General features: G+C 45.0%; 1 protein-coding gene across 1 annotated transcript in view; it reads right to left on the bottom strand.

Moving 5' to 3' along the window:
- Positions 1-21433, bottom strand: part of Ido2 (indoleamine 2,3-dioxygenase 2) — a 53472-nt gene extending 32039 nt beyond the window's left edge. Inside the window, exon 1 of the mRNA XM_029480631.2 lies at positions 21191-21433. Within this exon, the coding sequence (XP_029336491.1) occupies positions 21191-21289 (99 nt within the window). The 5' untranslated portion in view covers positions 21290-21433. The remainder of the gene's footprint in view (positions 1-21190) is intronic.
- Between the last annotated feature and the right edge of the window lie 3550 nt (positions 21434-24983).

Here is a 24983-nt window from a genome sequence, read left to right as displayed (position 1 = left end):
AAAGTTATTTTGTTGCTACTTCATAACTGTAAAGTTGTTACAAGTTACAAATAATAGTGTAAATATTGGCTATGCAAAAATCTCTGCTATGCAACTGCCAAAGGGGGTCTCGAACCACAGGTTGAGAATCTCTGCTCTAGAGACTGAAGAAAGTACAGAATTATATTGGTTACGCTTAACTGTCAGATTTAAATTTACCATACTAGAGACAGTAGCATCAGGCAAGTTTCTGGTTAGACAGCATGCATCTTCTTTGATGTCAGTTTGTATATGTACCTACCACATTTACCATTTAATTAATTAATGAGGTTCCCCCATCCCCGGGGGATATGACTTAGCCATTACTCTCTACCTTCTGGTTATCTAGGGAATTTGTCTGATACATTCAGACGGGTTGTTTTATATCTCCATGTAGCATCAGGAAATCCAAAATCAGCTCTGAGGGTTCTGCAGAGAGGAGGATAGAGACCTGTGGGACCTCTGGGATTCAGTATTTCTGAAGTTCAGCGGAGCTCTGGAAGTTTGTCAGAGTTCTACAACTGTTCTATGGTGGGCCTGCAAGTACCTGTAAGATGTCATGGAAATGTGATCTGCTTAGCCCCGAACTCAAACCTAACATTTATATGATGTTAGGCATGATGGGAAATGTTAGCTCATTGCCTAACATGTGCAACAATAGCAACCAAAATACTACTACTACTACTACTACTACTACTAATAATAATAATAATAATAATAGTTCCAAAGACACATAATTTTTTTTAAAAAGGAATGTTTCAGTGTAGAGGGCAGGAGAGGGAAGTCTTCCTAGTTAGCCTAGAGAATGTCTTCCTGGCTCTAATCTGATTTCCTTTTATAACAAGATAGTATAGGCCAGAGGTTGCTCTTCAGGTAGGTTGGCCATAATTATTTGGGTCTCAGATAAGTGCCGGAGTGACTGATAAACATCTCTACCTTCACAATATAACACCTACATTGCATGCTCCATGCCAACCAACCTCAGTAACATCACAGTCATTCATTTCTAGGGAGATGACAAGAAAGATCCATAAAAGATGGGAAAGGTAGGCTAGCCAGCAGGTAGGATCTAAGGTCATCCTGCATCCCACAAGGTGGCAGGAGAGAACTAGTTCCTGAGACAGTTGTCCACTGATCTCCAGTGGCACACTATGACATCAGCATTCTCTCTCCCGCCCCCCGCCCCCCCCCCGTGTGTGTGTATGTGTGTGTGTGTGTGTCTTTCTCTCTCTCCCCCTCCCCCTTTCCTTCTTCTTTTCCTCCCTCCCTCTCTGTCTCTGTTTCCCTCTCTTCCTTTCCCCCTCCCCCCTCTCTCTCTTTGACCCTCTTCTCTCTCTCCCTTTCCCTCTACCCCTTCCTTCCTCTGTCTTTTTCTCTGTCTCTCTATCTCCCTGTCTTTCTTTCCCCATCCCCTTCTCCCTCCCTCCCTCTTTCTCTCTCTCTATATCTCTGTCTCTCTCTCACACACATACTAAAATAAATGAGTGAAGTTTTAAAAATAGTTGAAAAAGACATATTGATGGAATTCCTGGGAAATCTCCACCTAGTCTTAGGAAATATTTGAACATGTCTCCCAATAAATAACAATACGTCTCCTGATTACTAGCCTCTCCTTCCCACTCAACTCCTTGATCCTATGCCTATAACCACAACAGATCATGGAGTGAACTTGTGGGTTTGTTTCCCATGTCTCCTATTCTTAGCCAAGGATAAGCCTTTGCTACTCAGTTGCTTTGTTGCTGGTTTCCCAATTCATAAAGAAGAAGATGATATAGTCTTCTGGGTCAACATTGCTAACAGGGCACTCAAAAAAGCATGAACTCTCTAAAGTAGATGAAAGAGTACCCCGATTCTTACCCTCTTGTCTAAAATGATAACGCTTAGGAGGTCCTGGTGTGGTCTGTTAGGTGATCTATGTAGCTCCCGAATTATCATCAATTTGTTACTATTCTAGATTTAAAATTTTATATTTCTGCAAGTTCAATTTTCATAAGCTTTAGTCACTCAATTTTTCCTTTGTTTAAAAACCAAGTGTCATCCTTAATCCAGACTAAAACCCAGTATATATCCCAGGTATGGTGTCCTTTATGTGTATTTTAAATAGCTGTTCCTAATGGAATAATGAAACAAACCACAACTCACTCGTTTTCTGGTCTTAAATCATACTTAAAAATTTCCCCTCTTCCCAAAGTCATTTTTAATATTATTTCTAGTCTTCATGCTGATGCTTGTCTTAATTGGTGGGTGTTGCGCCATGAGGCTCCTCTTTGGTTCTTCCCACACTGAAATACAGAAAGTGTAACAGTTAGTACTGGCTGTCCGTTTAACGGGGTCTGGAATGACTGAGAGGTGAGCCTCTGGGCACAGCTCTGAATGGTTGGTTGTCTAGTTAGGATGGCTGTGGGCGACATCATTGCATGGGCCTAGACCCTAGACTATGGAACGATGAGAAAGGCAGCTAAGATCCCCGTGGCTCTGGGTGCGGATGTGACATGGCCAGATGCCTTAAGGTCAGGCTACCATGGCTTCTGCTGAACTGTGAACCTGTGGTCTCCCTTCCCCCCAGCCTGGAACCTGCCTGCTCAAGGGTGGAGCTACCGGCTCATTTGTCCTGCCACGCCTACCTACTGCTGGAACCTGCCTTTGCCGTCTGGAGGCACACACGTGTTCGTCCTGCTACTGGACCCTGAGTTACTTGGCGGGAAATTGGGTTCCCTCCCCCTTCCTTTATAAACTGGGTGTCTGGAAATATTAAATTGAGCCTCGATCAGAATCTGTTTGTCCTGGCTTCATTCTTTTCTCTCGCCGCCTAGCCCCTCTTCTCTTCCAGGTTTCCAAAATGCCTTTCCAGGCTAGAACCCAGGCTGTGATCTGCTGGCCGGACACAACAAACCCCTCCCTCCCTGCTTCTGTTGCTTACCAGGACATCTTACCACAGCAACAGAATAAACAGCTAGGGCTCCCCATGGGGAGAGGGGAGGTTAACTCTCCCTCTGTAGCACATGTGGTCAGTGGCCAGGCCAAACCCCTTCTGACACAACGCTCATAGAAACTTTCCAATACACATCCTTTCTTTTTACAGATAAATGTCCTGGTTTATACTTATTTATCTAAGTAAAAAAAAAAGTAAACATAAAAGAAAAAATTACAAAGTTCTGTCTACAATATGAACTGTGTGCCAAGAATACACTTAGATCATTAGTGCTGAATAACCGAGACAGTGGGCGAAGGAGGCCTCGAGAGGTACTGAGTCTTGAGAAAGAATGCTGATGGGTATTTGCCAGGTTAAAAGACAGTCAAATAATGTCCTATAAAGCAATATTTTACAAGCATGGTTTTATATTTTCTTTTATTTTTATTTTAATACTAGTGATTATTATTATTTATTATAAAATATAATATATAATATTGTATTATTATTGTTATTATTATATTTATTTGAGACAAGGTCACGTTAATGTAACACCAGCTGACTTGGAACTCACCATGTGAACCAGGCTGGCCCCAAGCTCACAGAGATCCATGTGCCTTGGTTTTCTGTGGGTGCTAACAAGGGATGAATATTATAGTTTTTAATCAACAGAGGCTCAAAAACGTATAAGATGTCAGATATTGTCCCCTGCTCAGCAGTAAATATTACATAAAACATAGGAATGCTGCCAAACCTAGTGTGGAGCTCTTCTTTCTTGTTGGGTTTTTCTTGATGCTAGTGTAGCTGACCTGACTTCTGTGTTCCTCTGAGGCCAAAAACTTCAGTTTCTGGCACTTAGCACATCTTCCTCAAACAGCAAAGAATAAAGTAGATAGCCTTTGTACTATCTCAGCAGGAGCTGTTCCGCTCTCACTTTCAGCCTGCTAGTCGGAAGTCACAGGAAGAAAAGGGGACACTTCCAAAAATGATTATAGCATTTATTACTAAGTTGTAAAAAGTTTCCTATGAAAGCTAACTAAGGGGAAAGGCAGAAAGATCCTAAGTGGGGAAAGTGAAAAATTCTCTACAGGAGCAAAAATTCTAGGAAGGGAAAAGATTCTTCAGGGGGGAGGGGGGAAAAGGGAGGGAAAAAATTCAACTCTATCTGCCTCTCATCTCTTTGTCCTTAGTACTTATACATCTTTTAGAATGATCACATATTACAAAGTTCATCACAAGTTCACACACAAAAATCAAATCATAAATTGATATATAAGTTTACAACAGAGAAAGTTTACATGCATATCCATGAGGAGTAATTATCCTGCTAAACATCCATCACCTGTCTCAGATTCACAGGTTCACTGAAGGTTTCAAACCATAACTAAGTTAGTAGTGAAGTTTTGTATCGATAAAACCAGCCAATATTTTATCTTCTGTCCTAGCAGAATATATCTAAATTGTCCCTTTTTATAAACTTTGATTGATTCTCTTACAACCGCTTGGAATGTGCTCTGAGTAGGAGAAAGTCTGGTTACCATCTAATAGCAATTAACTAGGAATACTTGGGAGACTGGCAGAGTTCTCATTGCAGTTTTGATAATTAGAAAAGGACCTAATAGCTGTCCCACTATAAAAGAGCTTAATAACCACAGATATAATTTTAGTAATTCTTAGAGGATCATCATTAAGACTTAAGTCATCTTTGTCTATTTAGCATCACTACAAGACATTACATCTTTGTGGATCTGCAGAGATGTGCTCCAAAGGGGTGTGCTACTACTTAGTGATTGTTATATATGTTTAATAATAACAGGGAAAGCATATTAATAGCAGGACTCTTTCATAAAATGAGTCCCTTACAGCCTTGCTTAATAAGGGTGAACCTGTCACTGATTATATAATAATGGCCATCTCAGGTTGATCACCTACTAGTTATTAGCTTGTCCCATTATGGCTCCTGACAGAATGCTTGTCCTATTGGACACCTATAATTCTATAGTAAGCCTGCTGACTCCAAGATGACAGGTAAGACAAGCCCAGGACATCCTTTTCTTTCTTTTGTACACTTTTCCTTATACATTGATAATATAAATATATATAATACATATGAAACATTAAAATGGAATTGAAGTATGTTTTATAGAAATAGTAACCCTGCCAGCCTACCCCTAAGCAAGGGTTAAGGTCTCATGTGGAAGGTTCTAGTCTATAAGAACCTCAGTGGGTGGGGGTGGGGGGATTGGACATAGGAAAGGCTAGCATCATGGCACAGCAAAGAGAAGTTGAAGCAAGGGACATTAAATTCCCAGGAGAAGCTGTGTGAGCATTGTGAGAGGCCATGTGAGACCATTCTAAAGAGCAATGGGAGAACTGTGCAGAGCACTGTTGTGATTGGTTCCCATCTGTGCCTGTTAGTTTTTGCCAATTTGACATTAAGTCAGAAGGAGCCTTCACGGAGAAATTGTCTCTACTAGATGGGCCTGTAGACAAATCTGTGGGGTATTTTCTTGATTAGTGATTGATGGAGGGAGGTCCAGCCCACTACGGGTGGGGCCATCCCTAGGCAGGTGGTCCTGGGAGGTGTAAATTGAGAGGAAGCCACAGAGCATCACTTCTCTGATTTCTGCTTCCTGCATCCAGGGCCCTGCTTGAGCTTCTTGACCTGGCATCCCTCAGCGATTGACTGTGACAGGGACTTACAAGCTGAATAAAGCCTTGCCTCCCAGAGTTGCTTTTGTTTGTTTTCTCACAGAAACCAGAAGCAAACGGGGAACACCCTCTTAGTGAGTCACGCTGATTGTACCCAGAGCGTGTCACAGATGGGCAAGAAATATGTAATGAACGGGCCAGAGGCCGTTTCCAGGAAAGAGATGATTGTCTGAAACAGAGTCAAATTCATTGCCAAAGGCTGTTTCCAGAGGGCTGAGTCTACTACGGTGTCAGTAACTTCAACTGATTACATAGGAAAAGTTGGTTCCAGGCCTGGGACCTCGTGACCCAGTAAATATGTTATATACTATAAGGAAGTATAATACGAAATAAGTATTATGAATGGTATACAAGAGTACATTATTATTATTTTAATGTTTGTATCCTATTTAGTAATTATAAAAGATCAACATTTTTTGTCCAAAAGAATCACCCCAGACAAATAAGAATAGAGGAATAGAAAATGTGAATTAAAACATAGCACCTGATGGAAGCTGTAGGCTCCATTCCCTAACACAGAGTCTCTATCCCAGAGTGCTGGCAGGTGTGGGAGGGTGTCTAATGCAGGGGATAAAGAAATAGCAGGTAGGTGACAGTGACTGTGCACACCTTTAGTCCCAGCCTTAAGAAGGCAGAGGCAAGCAGATCTCTGAGTCCAAAGACAGCCTTATCTACAGAATGAGTTCCAGGATAGCCAGGGATGCCTACACGGAGAAACCCTGTCTTGAAAAAACAAAAGCAAGCAAGTAAGCAAACAAAAAGCAAACAAGCAAGAAGAAGAACACGGAAAGGAAAATATAAAAAAAAAACCAACCCAGCCCCTAAACAAGGGCAAAGCCTCCCTGATTGTGTGGCCTGTGTTTCCTGAACGTTTATGTTACTGATTGATCAATGGTCTTTCGTTTTGTTTTGTTTTGTTTTGTTTTGTTTTGTTTTGTTTTGTTTTGTTTTGTTTTGTTTGTCTACACATCTCAGGCTGGTCTCATATGTGTTCAGTGTTATAGGCAGGCCTAGAACTTGATACCTTCCTGCTTCTGCTAGTTGCTAGGAATGCAGGCATTTGCCATGACATCTGGCCAATTTATTTACTTTAAATCTTTAATTTTCGTTATTTATGTCTATGTTTGGCATGGTCTTCATACATGGTAAGAATGCACTCAGTCACTGAATTTATGTCCCGAAGCCCCTTGGTGACCACTGATATTTTATACTCTTGCCTGTCATTGTCCTGGGCTTTTTTCCCCATTCATTCCTGAAAGACCAGGTTTGGGAATCTAGGGACAAGACAGTTCTTTCAGTCAGCATTCCAAGACTGCACCGTCTGCTCATACTTTGCCCCAAGTCTTAGAACACAAGTAAGTTATCCCCTTAGGAACTAAGTATGCGATAGTATTTGGAGAGGGATCTTTACTGATGAGATTATCTGGGATTAGCTTGGGTCTTAAAAACCAATGAGCAGCATCCTTCTAAGAAAAGAAGAAGAAAAGGCATCAGGGGAGAAGACACTGAGCAGCAGAAGCTCATATAAGGAAGGGGTGGAAAGATGCCAGGAGCCAATAGCCAGGAAGCTGTTGAAGCTACCGGAGCCTGGGAAAGGCCTGGGCAGATTCTGCACTGCAGGCTTTGGAGGGAAGTGCTGCAGGCCCAGTGCCTTAATTCCAGAAATCAGACTAAGTCTTCACTGGTCTAGCTCACCTGAGTTTGGGTCATAGGTAACTGTAATGTGATTTATCTTGGGCTCCTGGCCCTTTAAAGGGTCTCCAGATGAGCTCGGCGGGGTTAAGAGCACTTGATTGCTCTTCCACAGGTCCTGAGTTCAATTCCCAGCAACCACATGGTGGCTCCCAACCCTGTAATGGGATCTGATGCCTTCTTCCGGTGTGTGTCTGAAGACAGCTACAGTGTACTCATATACATAAAAATAAATAAGTAATAAAGGGTCTCCAGTTGCGAGTCAACTGGCTTCTTTAAGAATTTTTAGTTGTTAGAAAGGCTTGACCCTATGACCCTAAGCATTGGTTGCTTCTTGGATGTCTAGGCACAGGATAGAGTATAAAAGAGCCAGCTGAGGCGGGAAGGAGGGGGGATTGGGCTAGCAGAGGGAGAAGAAATGGCAGTTGGTGTGGAAGATATGGTTGTTACCGTTTGGGGTGGCTAGTCTTGGGAGAATGGGAAGAAGGAATTGTTTAAGAAGACTGTTGGGAAATTGAGGGTGGAAGGGTTGGGGTAAGTGTTTGAAGCAGAGGGCTGGAAACTCGGGGACAGGCTGGCATGGAGTTCAGAGAACTGGTTACTGTTCTAAAATAGCTAGCCATTTTACAGCTGTGCTAGGAAACCAATAGATCTTGGGAGAGAGCCTCCTGTATTAGACACGTATTTTCCAGGGCTGATTTAGCATCCCATCCTCAGGGTGTGTCCTGTCCCTGCTCCCGGATTGTCTTAAGTCTCTTTGCAGCATAGGCGTCTTGCTAGAAGAGAGAGAACCTTTTTGGTTGGCTGTTTCACCCTTTAAAACTCTGCTTTCCCAATTGGGCTTGGCTGGTCCCACTTGCTTAGGCCTTCTGGGTTTCAAACCTAAGACAAAAGGCTGAGGTGCCTACTTGGCATATCAAAGCCGCCTACTTGTTCTCTGTGGGGTGCCACCCCACATCGTCGCCATTATAAGATGGCGCCGACATCGCCTGCCTCTGGAGATGAACATGTGATCCGCGCATGTGCTGGCATTAACCGTTCATGGTGCCAGTTGCCCGCCTGACAACGTCACCTCGGGTGACAAGAATTTGGCCTATAGGGAATCGCCACGTCCGAGGCGAGAGAAATCTCCTATATAAGGGAGGCGGTTTTCGGGCTTGGGGTCTCCGCCTTGTGAAGCTGATGCTCTCCCTCTCAAGACGCATTAAAGCTTGCTACAGAAGGATCCTGTTTGTGTGCCGCGTTGTTTCTTGCTGGCGGGAAAATCAGCGCGGGACATTTGGTGCCGAAAAACCCGGGAATTGTGACCAGACCATCGTCAGCACCTTCGGAGACCCCTCGGCGACGGGGAGGGTTCAGAACTGTGGCTAGACTACGCATCGGAAAGGTATGCCTGAACATGAACTCTTTTCTTTAACTCTTTCCCAGGTATTGGGTTTGTCCGGATTGTGGTTTAGATTTCCAGAGGCCATTATCATCGCTATTTTAGCTCTTCTACTCTTCCTCCTGGCCAGTTATATCTGTGAACATAGGCGGTGGTGTTAACAAGTTTCCAACAGCATATCAGTCCGTTGTAGATAAGCGGCGTTGCACTCCATCGCGGCGCCAAATTAGTCTCTTGTAAATGAAAGAGCAGAAAGGCGAGCCGTACTTTCGGTTTCTTGCTGTTGCCGTAAGTCGGACGTAGATAAGCCGTGGGCCGCGCCAAGACATCTTTTTGATTCTAACAGTGACTTAAGGCGGACGTAGATAAGCTGCAGTTACTTTTGACCCGTTATGGGGTCGTCACAGTCAATCCAAACATCACTTGAAAATCTCCTTAAGAAAAGAGACCTAAAGCTAGGGGACAAGGTTCTTAAGCACTTTGTTGAGGAGGTAGATAGAGTTGCCCCTTGGTATGCCGTTTCTGGCTCCTTGACCTTGGCCTCATGGAAAAAATTGGGGAAGGATCTTGATTTGTGCCCCGACTTACGTATGGGCACCAAAGCAGTTTGGAAGATGATCAAAACTGCCTTGAGGATGAAACATGTGAGGAAGTCAGAAAAAAGGGACAAATAGCTTTGGAGACCGTTCAGGATGGCATGTCAGAATCTGAGCGTAGTGAGAGGATGGGTGCACGTGCACAAACTAGGAAGAGGATCCCAAAGAATAAAAGTGAAAAAGGACCTCCCAGGAAGCCTAAGAGGGCGGGAGAGAGGGGAACAAGCAGTATACCTGCCTCCCCACATGAGGAATCAGACTCCGAGGGAGTACCGATTTTTCAACCTATATCTAAGCCTGGGTTGTACCCAACCCAAGAGCTTGAAGCACTCAATATTCAAAGCTCTGAAGAGTCATCCGGAGCAGAGAGTGGGAGACTAGATACAGAGGAAGAGGAAGAACTTGATGAGGAAGCAACCAGATATGAGAGAGAGAGGTATTATCCTGATGAGAGGCCGTTAAATAAACGGACCTCTAAACCTGCCATTTCAACAAAACCTAATGCTTTACCCAGGAATCCCGTACAGACAGTTCCCTCTGCCCCACCACCTTATGAGATACGCCCTAAAGCTTTCTCATTGTTACCTGAAAAGGTGCATCGCAAGCTCAGGCTCGCTTACCCTGTCTATGAGCAAGATGGTGGGAGAGTATATGCTCCTGTTGATTATAACCAAATAAAGGAGCTTGCAGAATCAGTTAGAAAGTTTGGAGCAAATGCCAGTTTTACTCTAATGCAGTTAGATCGACTGGCATTAACCGCCCTGACGCCCAGTGACTGGCAAACAGTGGCGAAAGCTGTGCTACCAAGCATGGGACAATACATGGAATGGAAGGCCCTATGGCATGAGGCGGCACAGGCCCAGGCTAGGACTAATGCCGCAGCCCTGACCCCAGAGCAAAGAGACTGGACCTTTGAACTCCTTACAGGACAGGGTCCTTATGCAGCAGATCAGGTCAATTATCATTGGGGAGCTTATGCCCAAATATCCAGTACTGCTATACGAGCATGGAAATCACTCAACCGTAAAGGAGAAACTAGTAATCAGCTCACCAAGATTATACAGGGACCTCAGGAACCATTCTCAGACTATGTGGCCAGGATGATGGAGGTAGCAGGAAAGATTTTCGGGGATCCTGATTGTGCCGGACCCTTTATAGAGCAATTAATCTTTGAACAAGCCACTCAGGAGTGCAGAAGTGCAATAGCGCCGAGGAAAAACAAGGGATTGTCAGAATGGCTTAGAATATGTAGAGAGATTGGTGGACCGTTGAGTAACTCTGGGCTCGCCGCAGCCATTTTACAGGCACAAAGGCGACCTCCCCCTACGGGGGGCAGCAGTCGCACCTGCTTCAACTGTGGGAAATCAGGGCATCTCGCAAAAGATTGCCGAGCACCTAAGCAAAACCAGAGAACTCTTACCCTATGTTCCCGATGTAGAAAGGGTTACCATCCAGTCAGTCAATGCAGATCAACTAGAGACATTAAAGGCAACCTCCTCCCGCCTGCTATCCCTGTTAGACAGGAGCCAAAAAACGGGCCTGCGGGCCCCCGGCCCCGGGGCCCTCAAAAATACGGGACCCAATTCGCTGGGACCAGTCCCCTGAGCGAGGAGGCAGATCAAGCCAAGGCACAAGAATGGACTTGTGCGCCACCACCTCAATCTTATTAACACCTCAGATGGGGGTTCAACCTGTCCCTGCCATGCCCTTAGGGCCTCCCATACCGGACAACGCGGTGGGACTTATCATTGGCCGTGGTGCCCTTACCGCATGCGGACTAATAGTCCATCCAGGCATAACAGATAATCAACACATCCCAAATATGCAGATTCTATGCTCCAGCCCTCATGGTGTATTTTCTATTAAAAAAGGGGACAGGATTGCTCAGCTCCTCCTCCTCCCGCTGCTGGGAGAATTACCCAATCAAGATAAAAAACTTATGGGATCTTCAGAAATGGATTCGGCCTATTTGACATTGTCACTTGATTCGCGCCCGAAATTAATCCTTAACATAAATGGTAAAAATTTTGAGGGAATTCTTGACACCGGAGCTGATAAGAGTATTATTTCCACACATTGGTGGCCTAAAGCTTGGCCAGTGACAAAATCTTCTCATTCTTTACAAGGCCTGGGGTATCAATCCAGTCCAGACATTAGTACCAACCGGCTGGTCTGGACGTCACCAGAGGGTTTAAAAGGATGCTTTTCCCCCTACGTTCTACCCCTACCTGTAAATCTCTGGGGGAGAGATGTCATGACAGATTTAGGACTGACTCTGACCAATGATTATTCATTACGTCTTAGAGAAATGATGGAGAAAATGGGTTATCAAGAAGGCCAGGGTTTGGGACGCCATGAACAAGGCGAACCGCGCCCAATCTCACACAAGGCCAATAAGGACAGAGCAGGCCTGGGTTTTTCCTAGGCGCCACTGAGGCAGTACGACCTATACCATGGAAAACGGAGGATCCTGTGTGGGTTCCTCAGTGGCCGCTAACCTCCGAGAAATTGAGCGTTGTAACACAAATTATTGCAGAACAACTAAAACTCGGCCATATTGAACCCTCTACTTCCCCCTGGAACACCCCCATATTTGTAATAAAGAAAAAGTCTGGCAAATGGCGTCTGTTACATGATTTAAGAGCTATAAATGGACAGATGTCCCTGTTAGGGCCTGTACAGAGAGGATTACCTATGCTGTCCGCCCTTCCTAAGGGCTGGAACATCCTCATTATAGACATCAGAGATTGCTTTTTTTCCATACCGTTACACCCTGCGGATAGACCTCGCTTTGCCTTTAGTGTCCCCTCTATCAATCATACAGAACCAGATAAGAGGTATCAATGGAGAGTCTTGCCCCAAGGGATGGCCAATAGCCCTACTATCTGCCAACTGTATGTAGACCAAGCACTCGCCCCGATAAAGAGACAATTTCCACAAATAGTGTCTATCCATTACATGGATGACGTCCTGCTTTGCCATAAGAATCCATCTGTACTGCAACAGGTTTTTCCTGTGTTACAGAAAACATTAGAGCAATGGGGGCTACATATAGCCACTGAAAAGGTGCAATTGGCAGACTCTGGACAGTTTCTAGGTTCTTTTATACAGCCCAACATTATTAAGCCACAAAAAATAGAAATCAGGATGGATAATTTACATACTTTAAATGACTTTCAAAAATTGTTGGGAGATATCAATTGGCTTAGACCTTTTTTAAAAATCCCTTCAACAGAATTGAAACCCCTGTTTGATATCTTGGAAGGGGATTCTCATATCACCTCTCCTAGAAAATTGAATCCTTTGGCAGTGGAGGCACTTAATAAAGTAGAAAAAGCAATAAGTCAAGCGCAGCTTGTTAGAATAGATTATTCCAAGCCGGTTTTGTTATGTATCTTGGACACTCGAGGCTTACCAACTGCTGTCATTTGGCAAGAGGGGCCCCTATGCTGGGTTCATCCACAAGCCTCCCCTGCAAAGATTATCGATTGGTATCCGGCCGCAGTAGCACAATTAGCATTAAAGGGATTAAAAATGACAATCAAATACTTCGGCCTTGAACCTAATATCATTGTCATTCCCTATACCCCTAATCAAATACAGGTGTTAGCTGCTGCTTCTAATGATTGGTCCATTCTATGTGTCACATTTAGTGGAAAATTTGATAATCATTATCCAAAGCACCCATTGTTACACTTTGCCCTGACCCATCCATTAGTTTTTCCCAAAGTAACAAGTCATTTCCCACTTAAAAATGGTCTTGTAATTTATACAGATGGCTCCAAAACCGGGCAAGGGGCCTATGTAGTTAATAACATTACCCATATCAGACAATATTCGGAGGTTTCCCCTCAAATTGTTGAGTGTTTGATAGTATTAGAAGTTTTACAGCAATTTGATTGCCCGCTCAATATTATTTCTGATTCCTTGTATGTGGTTAATGCAGTTCGCCTGCTAGAAACTGCGGGCCTAATAAAACCTTCTAGTAGGGTAGCACAAACCTTTGAACAGATTAGAAACCTTCTATTACAAAGAAAACATCCCTTTTATATCGTACATATGAGAGCCCATTCTGGACTCCCTGGCCCCATGACAGAGGGTAATGAGCTGGCAGATCAGGCTACGCGACTTGTGGCCACAGCACTATCCTCACCACTAGAGGCCGCCAAAAATTTTCATAGTAAGTTTCATGTTACCTCTGAAACACTTCGCCGGCGCTTCTCTTTAACAAGGAAAGAAGCCCGCGAGATAGTCACACAGTGCCAAAACTGTTGTCAGTTTCTGCCCACACCTCATTATGGTGTCAATCCGAGGGGACTCTCCCCCCTACAAGTTTGGCAGATGGATGTCACTCATATTGCATCTTTTGGTAAGACGCAATACGTTCATGTGTCTATTGACACTTGTTCTGGTGTGTTATTTGCAACTCCACTTTCAGGAGAAAGGACATTTCATGTAATTCAACATTGCCTCGAGGCCTGGAGTGCCTGGGGTAGACCAAAATGTCTTAAGACAGACAATGGACCTGCTTATACCTCAAATAAATTCAAACAATTCTGTGCACAAATGCAGGTGACCCATATCACTGGACTTCCTTATAACCCTCAAGGACAAGGCATCATTGAAAGAGCTCATCGAACGCTCAAATCCTATTTATTTAAACAGAAAGGGGGAGCGATAACAGAGTTGCCCCCTGGCCCAAGAGTGGCACTATCCATGGCACTCTTTACTCTAAATTTCTTAAACCTGGACGATGCAGGAAGGAGCGCTGCAGAGCGCCACTGCTCGGAACCAAAGAGACCAAAAGAATTGGTAAAATGGAAGGATGTGTTGACTAATCAATGGAAAGGCCCGGATCCTATCCTAATAAGATCCAGGGGAGCTGTTTGTGTTTTTCCACAGAGTGAACAAAATCCTTTTTGGATCCCGGAGCGGCTAACACGAAGTATAAACCAAGAAGATGATCATTCTCCTGACCTTTCTGTGGATAACCCTAGCGCCAACGATAAGGACACATGAGTTTCGATGGGGAATCATGTCAACCTTCCCACTTCCAATGCCGGTGATGTATAACGCCCAAGTTTTCCCTCGCTTGTTTACTACTGATAAAGAATTAGGCCTTCCGTTTTTGCCCTGGGATTCTCAAATAGAACGAGTAGTGGATAATAGAACTCACTACCTTCTGGGTAGCCTATGCTTTAGCATCAATGGGATGGTGCCCAGTTATATTGGGTTACATACTCAATCTATGTCAAATATTATTAATGGATGGACAAATGCTACACATTGGGGCGGGAATTTTACAGAATTATTTGGGCTAATTATTCTGAAGGTCTCAGACAACCAAAGTTGGCCCCGTTCTGCCATGCAAAGGAGGACTCGCATTCCCCTTTGCCTTGGTCAGGATGCCAATATGCGTATGGCCCCCTTTTCTTTAGATTGTTAGTAATGCTTCCTTGCCAAGTAATTCCGATAAGCTTGATTGTATGATGCAACCATGTTATTATGTTCTGTGCTGGAATGCTTCTGAGTTCCCCTTGGCCCTGGTAGCACGCCTGCCCCGATTTGTGCCTGTTCCTGTGGAGGCCCCAAGTTCAATGGCATTATTCAGAGAAAGGAGAGATTTTGGAATTTCTGCCGTAATTGTGGGCATCATCGCAGCCACCGCTGTAACAGCATCGGTTACTGCTTCGGCCCTGACCCTTTCGGGCACGGTGCAGTCGGCTGCCACCATAAATAAATTGTCCTCTACGGTGACCACGGCCATGGAGGCTGGACATCTAGCTTATACCCAGATTCAAGGCAGGTTATTGCTAGTGAATCAACGCATAGATTTAGTCCAAGAGCAATTAGATGTTTTGTGGCAAGTTGCCCAATTAGGGTGCGAAAGAAGATTGCCAGGTCTTTGTGTGACCTCTGTACAGTATGACAATTTCACACGGGCTGCTAATCTTTCTAAAGCTTTATCCCAGCATTTGTTACAGAATTGGACAGTTGAATTTGACCAGACCCTGCGGGAACTCCGAACAGCGATATTACAAATCAACTCCACCCGCCTAGACCTGTCCCTCACCAAAGGCCTCGCCTCCTGGATTTCTTCAGCATTTTCTTATTTTAAAGAGTGGGTGGGGGTGGGAATGTTTGGAGCATTTTTCTGCCTCGGACTGGGCTTTATGCTTTGGCTAATTTGCAAAATTTATAGTAAAAACAAGAGAGAAAAAATTATGATAACTCAGGCACTCATGGCCTTAGAGCATGGAAGGTCAGCGGAAGTCTGGCTTGCGGCACTAAAACGGCAGTAGATGTTAGCAGCCGGTCGCCGGCCAGGCAGCTCTTGCACCCTCAGCATCTCTATGCGTCGCACGAGGATGAGTGCCCGGTTTGAGCAGCCCATGAGGGTTGTTGAGCTAAGCATCGCACAGAGAGATACCCCCGCTCTCTCTGGGAAGCATGCCGTCTTGAAAAGGGTTGCCTGTCCTAGTGTCCCTTCCTCAAGAAAAACGACAGAGAGATCGGTCAGGAGTATGTCGGGTCCCACCTAGAGCCTAGACAAGACCCCTGCACATATCTTTTGTTTTTAAATTATCTTTGGGGATTCGGCCTCTACTTCCGCCCTCCTTGAATGGGTGGCTGGCTTGCCTTTGTATAGAAAAGGGGGAGATGTGGGGCGCCACCCCACATCGTCGCCATTATAAGATGGCGCCGACATCGCCTGCCTCTGGAGATGAACAAGTGATCCGCGCATGTGCTGGCATTAACCGTTCATGGTGCCAGTTGCCCGCCTGACAACGTCACCTCGGGTGACAAGAATTTGGCCTATAGGGAATAGGCGAGAGAAATCTCCTATATAAGGGAGGCGGTTTTCGGGCTTGGGGTCTCCGCCTTGTGAAGCTGATGCTCTCCCTCTCAAGACGCATTAAAGCTTGCTACAGAAGGATCCTGTTTGTGTGCCGCGTTGTTTCTTGCTGGCGGGAAAATCAGCGCGGGACAGTTCTCCGGTGTTACAATGACCTACTGGCTGACAAACCTTGCCCTACCCTAAACTTCTCTAGCCTGGGGGCTGGGCTGCCCTTTTCTCTTCCCTCTCCTCAAGTGGTTCAGGGTCATGTTCAATCCACTCTGGATTTCCCTAGCTGTCCCTGCCTCTGGCTATGCTCTCCCGGGCTAGGCTCTCCATTCATCTACAGTAATTACGAGCATCCAGGCCCTTTCCTCTCTCTTTCTTCCTCCCTTTTTCTTTCTTCTTCCTTCCTTCCTCCCTTTCTTTCTTTCTTCTTCCTTCCTCCCTTTCTCTTTCTTTCTTTCTTTCTTTCTTTCTTTCTTTCTTTCTTTCTTTCTTTCTTTCTTTCTCTCTCTCTCTCTCTCTCTTTCTTTCTTTCTTTCTTTCTTTCTTTCTTTCTCCCTTTCTCTTCTTTCCTCCCCCTCCCTCCCTCCCTCCCTCCCTCCCTTCCTTCCTCTCTCTCTCTCTCTCTTTCTCTCTCTCCTTCTTTCTTTTCTTCCTTCCTTCCTTCTTTTATGTCTGTCTTTCCTTTTCTCTTTCCTTTTTTCTTTTTCTTTCCTTTTTTCTTTTCCTTTCTTTTTTCTTTTTTCCTTTCTTTCTTTTCTTTTCATTTTTTAATTCATCTGTGCAGAAACCTGGGACTAGTCAAGTCCTTTAACTTTTTATTTTATTTTTTTATTTTTTAATTTAAGCCTGATTACCTGTTTCCCCATGATTCTCCTCCATTTTTCTTTTTCTTTTTTCCTCTTTCTTTCTTTCTTTCTTTCTTTCTTTCTTTCTTTCTTTCTTTCTTTCTCTCTCTCTCTCTCTCTCTCTCTCTCTCTTTCTTTCTTTCTTTCTTTCTTTTTTCTTGTTGTTCTTTAATACTGGCACAAGGACAAACCCCATTCTTAAGTTATTACAGTCTCTCTTATTTCCATACACATTTTCAAGCCTTGATCCACATTAACCATTTTGCAATCTGGCCTCTTTGTCTCTACTATGGACTCTGGATTCATTGTGTTTCAAGTCCCCGATCTGACTAGTCTGATGTGCCCAGAGATCATCAGTGACAACCTCATATTTCAGAGCAATGTTAGACCTCTTCCTTTTTGTCTTATCTGAAAAATTCAGGTGTCCATGGCAAGTAATTTCCTACCTGGTCTTCTCTCCAGATGTGGCCCAATGCTTCAACCAAGTGCTTAGAATTTCTGAATGAGAAGGGCTGTGTTGGTTTTCCCCGGAGGCTGTCCTCCCTCATTGCCATTCCTGTCAGTCTTGTGTAACCCCTACGTTACATGTGCAATGTCTCCTGACTGTCAGGTCCAAAGGAAACTCCAGTTCCCCAAACTCCAAAAGGCAGTCTGTATGTCCAGAAATGAGCTTCACCTGGACTACAGGAGGATTTCTGGGGATTAGATAAAAAGCCAGCTTTCCTCAAGGACTTGTGACACTGGTTTCCCTCTACCTAAAGGAATGTTTTCCCTTACCTCTTACAGAAGGGACATGTGGTCACCAGTGGCCTCCAGTCACCTATCACAAGTACCTGCTGTACATCTCAAAGCCCCTGCTAGCATCTGTCCCTTCTCAGCTCCTCTGCTCCACTCCACTCCCTCCAGCTCACAGGATCTCCCCTCCCCAACTCTTTCTTCTTAGAACCCTGCTGTCATTGCTAACTTCTCTCCATCCACCCCCCACTCCCCCCACCCCCGCTTCTCTCACTAGGTTTTCTCTATTCTCTGATTTCTGTTGTTCTTCCTTTCCTCCCAGGTAGCCTTGGCCGTGTCCAGTCTGGTGGCCATCTTCAGTCTGCTTTCTCTCTCTACTATGGAATCGTCCAGAGGCCTCTGCCTCTGGGTCTCTCTCTCTCTCTCTCTCTCTCTCTCTCTCTCTCTCTCTCTCTCTCTCTCTCTCTGTCTCTCTCATCTACAATGAAACTTTCCCCTTAAGCATGGAGCGGGCATGTCATCAGTTTATTTATTTTTGCGCTTAGGAGTCTCTGTTGGCCGTGGCACCTTCACGGCTGGCTTTGCTGGCTTGTTCTCCCTGTCTGGCATTCCCAGTTTACAGCTCTTGGGTCTAGAGTCTGAATAAACAGGGTGGGGCTCTGACATCTGGATTGTTTGTTGAAACTCCCCTAATGGTCTCACCCCACAGCCCAGGACCCACTGCTCTAACCTGCCCTGCCCTTAGTGCTGTGAGAGGAAATGACTCAAGTAGCAGTCACATTGTGTTTAGGAAGGGTTTAAATCAATTTTCAGAGCGGGCCTGGCACTCTGGGTCATAGCTCTGCTGCAGGCCAGCCTCTTGCTGCCTCCTCTTAACCGCCTCTTCTCCTGCAAACTGATTTCCTTACATTCTTCATCTGAAAAAGATGTCTTGTCCTCACAAATGTACACAGATGACAGATGTCGTAGCAAAGAATTCTTGTGGTATTTTTACAGATGCGAGGAGCAAAGTTCCATAGAGACACTAAAAATTGGAAGTCTTTGAATTGATAGAAACAGCTGGATAGGGTAATTAATACCCTGAACTCGCTAGCCAGCTAGGTTTTCTTCAGTGAGACTTTCTGAAAGAGATGGGGAAGGACTGCCATCTACCACTTGCCCTTGGCCTGAGAAGAACAGGTCTTGGCTATGCCCTAGGGCGCTGGACTGGGCCAAACCCACTGTTCTTTCTCAACCAGTGCAAAGTTGCAGGACTGTTTGTCCAGTGAGGTTGAATTGAGTCTGTCTTGACCTTTGGAGCAGCCAGGACCTGATCCTAATCAAGGTTTCTTCCTCTTCCTTTATCAAAAAAGACATTGAAAACCATCACTCGAATGAAAGAAAATTGAAACAGAAAGAAATAATCATATTTAAATTACTGGGCTATAAATGAGTAGCTGGGTGGGACAGGGAATATTTCCTTTCTGTGTGAACAGCACTAGGGACCTCTTTTAAGGGATACCCATCCATCACACCATACCATAGAGCCTTTCTTACAAATGGGGGGGAAACTTGATGTTGCTATTGTGTCTAATCTGTATGTCTGTCTGTCTGTCTGGTCCTAGTATTTACAAAGAGGAAAGCAGCCCAGAAAGCCCCAGAGCTATGGCCTGCCCTGATATTCGTTCCCCTGCTTGGCAGTGTTCTCTTTCCAAACTCAGGACAGATGCCCAGTAATGACAAGGGCATATCTGCCATCAGCCCTTCCTCTCCTGTAAACTTGGAAGGATGGGAATACGCTGGACTGAGACCACACACCCAGAATGGAGTGTGCCTTGTGGTGTTTCGATTGGTTGAGAGTTTGATTGTGTCTCTGTTTTGAGACAGAGTCACAGGATCTAGCTGTGTGTAGTTCAAGCTCAGATCCTCCTACCTTCGAAATACACATACACACAAAGAAAGACAGACAGACAGACAGAGACAGAGAGACAGAAACAGAGAGAGACAGAGAGGGACAGAGAGACATAGAGACAGGGAGAGACTGTGAAAGATCTGTTGGCAGTACAGAGGACCCTTTTAGGGAAGCACTCTTTAGAACCCACACACACCCTCAGCAAATCCCCTGATGGCTCTCGAACCAATTCCGAGAACAAAGGAGAAATCTGACTTTTAATAACTTTATGAGGCACCAGGAAGTCATGTCAGACACTTTAGTTTATAGCAGGGCCTGTGTGACAAGGAGCGCGGAGGAGCCGGGAGCCGTTGGCTGCAAGCTATCATGTCAGAGTACAGGCTGCTTCCTAACTGTCTGTGAGAGAGCAGCAGGAAGGCCTGGCTCGATTCAGGCTGTGAGATCTGGCCCGGGTCCTAATGACTAACCCCTAACCTGGACAGCTTGCAAATGTCTATGACCGATGTCGTAGCTGACATCTTTCTGTGGAGAACTTAGTTCTCTTCAATTAGATCCCTCCGGTACCGTTCAACACAAAAGGATCTGCTGTGGGAGTTCAGCTATGGTCCCAGCAGCAAGGAAGTGGAGGCAAGTGGCCAGCCTGGGCTACATAAATCAATATTCTCTGTTTCAAAACAACAAGAGTCTCACTGTGAGAGGTATTTGAGACCCTGATATTTTTAATCACAAGTAAGAGAGGAACTAGGTGAGCCAGGATGTTGGTGCTGATCAGCAGTTACCGTGACTGCAACATCGGGTCCCTGGACTTTTAACTCAGTGGCCTTCACCCTCCCTTAGGTACGGCAGTTTTTAAAAGATGCCAAAAGCATGGGCTTTGCCACTAGCACTTTGCCGGCATATGTCTCCCAAGCCCAGACTACACTTAACAAGAGCAGGTATACTAGAGACTGCTGTGCAGTTGGACTGAAAGTCAGGCCTGCTTGTTTTCCAACATTCCTCCCGAATATCAGAAATTCCCGATAACATCTAATCTTCTTACTGGCTCTAAAAACATTGCAGGTCTCCCATTGTCTCTGCTGTCACCAGCAAGTAAGATAAACTGGTTTGCATCAACACAGAAGGCTAAGCCCTTTGGCTGCTTAGGTCTGGGATGCATGGCGAACCTGTCTCCAAAGCAGAGTGGATATACAGCGGGGTCACTCCATTATTCTGTGTTACACCGTGTGGTTGTGTGCATGTCCACAGCTCTTTGCTATAGTTATAGGGTTCTAATTGTCCTTAGGGCATGTCTCCATTCAGTCTCTCCTCTCTGATAGCACCTTTGCTTCCGATTAGTCAGGGCTAACTACCATATATTTAAGGAAACTTTGGGGGCTGGGGTGGGGACCACTGGCTTTGTGCTGTCCCCAGCAGCAGTTGCCTCTGCTCTTCCAGGCATCACAGGACTGTATGCCCAGTCTTCCTCCAGCTGGTGACTTATACCGACCCTTCCAATAACCACATAAGGTAAAGACAAACAATCCAGACACACGTGCTGACCAGGACAAGCCAATCCTTACCAGAGGATTTGGAAGGAGAAAACCATACTCTTCAGAAATGTGGTATCTCCCCAAGGACAACGGCACCTCCAGCTTCACGCTCTGACTTTGAGGCTCCATATTTTCGCCTGAGGTCTCCGCCCCAGAGGAATGCCCAGGGCGAGGGAGCTCCCCAGCTGTGTCTTCTGTGGTGGTTGGGCTTGTGCCGTGCTTCAGCAGTAGGGGAGAACCTTGCCCCGAGGTTGAACTCCAGGATGGCCGCAAATCTATTCTGAAAGAAAGCCAAGTAGTAAGTCAACAATGAAGATTAGGAATTAAAATGCTGACTCCAAGAGAAGCCCCCACCCCCTTTCCCTTCTCATTCATAAAATATGAGAAAGGGGCTTTTAAATCCAGGGACAAAGTGGGAGACACGAAGTTAACTCTCAGCTGTGGCTGTGCAGATCCATAGTCAACATGAGTTTGGTTCCTGAGGGATTCTGACAGTGTGTCAAAATGACTAAACTAGGAGTCAGTTTTATTGGCTTGTTTGTTTGTTTGTTTGTTTTTGTTTTGTTGTTGTTTTTATTCGAGACAGGGTTTCTCTTTATTGGCTTTTTATCTTTGAAAATGTATTTATTTGCTGAAATTAAAATGTATTTATATCATTCTTCCCTTTCCTCTCTCCAAATTCCCATGTTCTTTCCTTTTTTCTTTCTTTCTTTCTTTCTTTCTTTCTTTCTTTCTTTCTTTCTTTCTTTCTTTCTTTCTTTCTTTCTTTCTTTCTTTCCTTCCTTCCTTCCTTCCTTCCTTCCTTCCTTCCTTCCTTCCTTCCTTCCTTCTTTCTTTCTTTCTTTCTTTCTTTCTTTCTTTCTTTCTTTCTTTCTTTTCTTTCCTTTCTTTCTTTCTTTCTTTCTTTCTTTCTTTCTTTCTTTCTTTCTTTCTTTCTTTCTTTCTTTCTTTCTTTCTTCCTTCCTTCCTTCCTTCCTACCTTTCTTTCTTTCTTCCTAACTTCCTTCCTTCCTTTCAAATTCATGGCCTCTTTTTCTTTGTTATCATTACATATATATGTATTGTTAGCACCAGAAACTGCTTTACAATCAGCCTCGGAATACAGCTATGACATCATCCCTAGGTGACAAGGACCCTCTTGGGTCTGTTGCCATGGCAACCGCCATACACTCCAGGCAGGCTTATGCTTCACCTGTGCGCATCATTCATTACCTGGCATCTATGTCATGGCTCAAATAAAAGACTGAGACCCCCACCCTTCACCCCCTTTTCCTCTTTCTCCCCCTTTTCGCTTTCTCCCCCCATCCAATAAAACCTCTCCTCGTGGGACTGTGCTGACCCGGCATGATCTGTCCGGAAACAAGCTGACTTCTAACTAACACATATAAATATATGAGTACAGCCTTCTCAGTCTATTTAGTGTTATTTGTATATATAAGATTTCAGGGCTGACAACTTGACATTTGTATACAATGAAGTTACAGTAAAGACATTGGCAACATGACCTCTCTATGGTATGGTGAAGGGGAAGGTTTCTTTTTCTTTCTTTTGCTTTATGTTTTTCTTTTTCTTTCTTTCGTTTTTCAGATATGAGAGGGAAAATATCCAAGGGCATCTGGAAGAATTCAGAGCAGAGAAAGAAAAGAAAAAAAAATAAAGCAGACTGAACATGGCCAGCAGACTGCGCCTGGCCAGGGCTGTCTGTAAGAGAGCAGAGATGACTGGAGATAGAGAGCAGAGAGAGGACATCATGAACAGGAGCAGAGAGTGGTGAGATTAGCTGGGTTATAAGGACGAGCAGCTGGGGGAAGAGAAGCCCATGAGCTGGAGGAGGTAGAAGGTAGAGGAGGAGGTGGGAAGGGCTGGGGTGCCTGCATTGGGCTTTGAAACGTGTAACAGATTCTTGTAACAGATACTGAGGGAGCCTGGAGGTCAGCATGGGCTTCTGTATCCTGACAGGATGTCACCTGTCCCTTCTGCCAGAGAGAAGGGAAATGACTCCTTTTGGTCGAGGGAAGCCAGCTTCACAAATTCCCGAGGAGTCCTCCTACAGTCCAGGTTGAACTCATTTCTGGATCTTTGGACTGCCTTTGGGAGTTTGGGTTTGGGAATTGGAGTTTCCTTTGGACATGAAAATGTTGGAGAGTCAAGTAGAAGGCTTTCCTGGCGCAGGAGAGCACATCTCCTGTTCCAGAGTAAGCTTTTGAAAGTAGATGTTGCATTGGGTGGGGTTGCCTGTTTAACATTTCAAAGAGGACCTAGCTGCCACATTCTCCCAGAATCCCTCAGTCCATACCCTACCTGTGATAGGGTATGGCTGGCATACCTTGCCCCCTACCTTAAACTTCTCCAGCCCAGGGGCTAGGCTGTGCTTCCCTATATAATCCAACTCTTTTAGTTACTTGCTTATTCTTGTCTACTCTTGACCCTCCTGGCTCTCTCCTCTCCTTTCCCCCTTCACCTCAGATGACCTAACTCAGGGTTATGTTCAGTCTGGACTCTCCCAGATGTCCCGAAGTCTGCCTATACTCTCCCTCATATCTACAATAAGCCTTCTCCTCCACCATCCCTTAGAGAAGTCAGGCCCTTTCTTTTTTATTTCTTTTTTGTTTTTCACTCGCCATTGCTTTACAATTCTATCCACGTTATTTTCATTGATCCCCTCTGTGTCCTCTCAAGAATTGTCCTTGACGTTATAAAGCCATCAAATCATGGCATACAAGAACTGAAAGGGACAATATAGACTAGATGAGTAAATTAGGAAGTGTCATGTTAGTAAACCAAGATTTTTGGGAGCCCAATGATTTGTCACATGATGCCTGGGCTGCTGGGATCAGCACCCACCCGGGATTCTTGGCTCAGGACCTGCCCACTGTAAACTCAGGCAGGAATCTGCTCTGTAGCCTGTAGTTGCTTGTATGGCCTTTTGAGGAGAGAGTTAAAATTCCACACCTGTTTTCGCATTTCCAGGAATAACAATGTTTATCCCAGAGACATTGTGCTGAGCACTTGAGAAATCAGAAGAGAAACAGTGGGGTTCAAATAGGCAGCGTCACCTTTCAGCGTGTTCTCTCTCCCACCATGTTTCCGGTTTTCTTTCCTCTGTGCTGACTGCATCTTTCTGACACGTTGCACACCGAGTCTGAATACCCAGAGACTCTTGGTGTGCTCTTCTGATGTCCTCCGGTTTGGTGTCCTTAGGCATTGCGCTCTCCCTGTAACCATCAATTCTAGCCTTGGCTTCTGATCTCTAGACTTGACTACGTCACTCTGAGGTCCACAGCCATGTTGTTTGGGGGGGGGGTCCTTGAATATCACTTTGAGTGAAATAAAAGCCCGTGCTCCTTGGACCTTGCATTCAAAGGTGCCCATTTCTAGCTGGGTGCAAGTCATCAAAAACCAACGAGCTGCCCTAGAAACAGCCAGAGTCTGGGTCCTTTCTTTTGTCTGTCTGCCCCCAGCTCTCCTGTCTCTGAGATGCTTTTTGCTTGTCCCTGTATCGGAATTCTCCTTTTCTCTTAAGAAAGAAGGATCCCAATTCAGACCTCCCCATGATTTTCTTGGCAGAACTGTTCCTTCCTCTCAACATTCCCTAAGCAGCTTACCTGTCCATCCTATCCTGTCAGGGTCTCCCTGGTCTCATCATCACTAATGTGTCCACCTGGTGTTTCCTTTTAGCCTTCACCACTACAAAACCCATACCTAACCCTGCTTTGTATCTGAAGTTATTTGCAAGCCCAGCATCAGGAACAGAAGAGATGTTCTGGGTGAGCCATGTCTCATTCTCACTGCGGAGGTCACACGTTTATCACAAGGACCTAGA

The sequence above is a fragment of the Mus caroli genome, unplaced genomic scaffold (assembly GCF_978045245.1).
Source record: "Mus caroli unplaced genomic scaffold, Mus_caroli_1 scaffold_10, whole genome shotgun sequence".
NCBI lineage: Eukaryota > Metazoa > Chordata > Mammalia > Rodentia > Muridae > Mus > Mus caroli.
The sequence above is the reverse complement of the archived record's forward strand: the minus strand, read 5'-3'. Positions and strand labels throughout refer to the sequence as shown.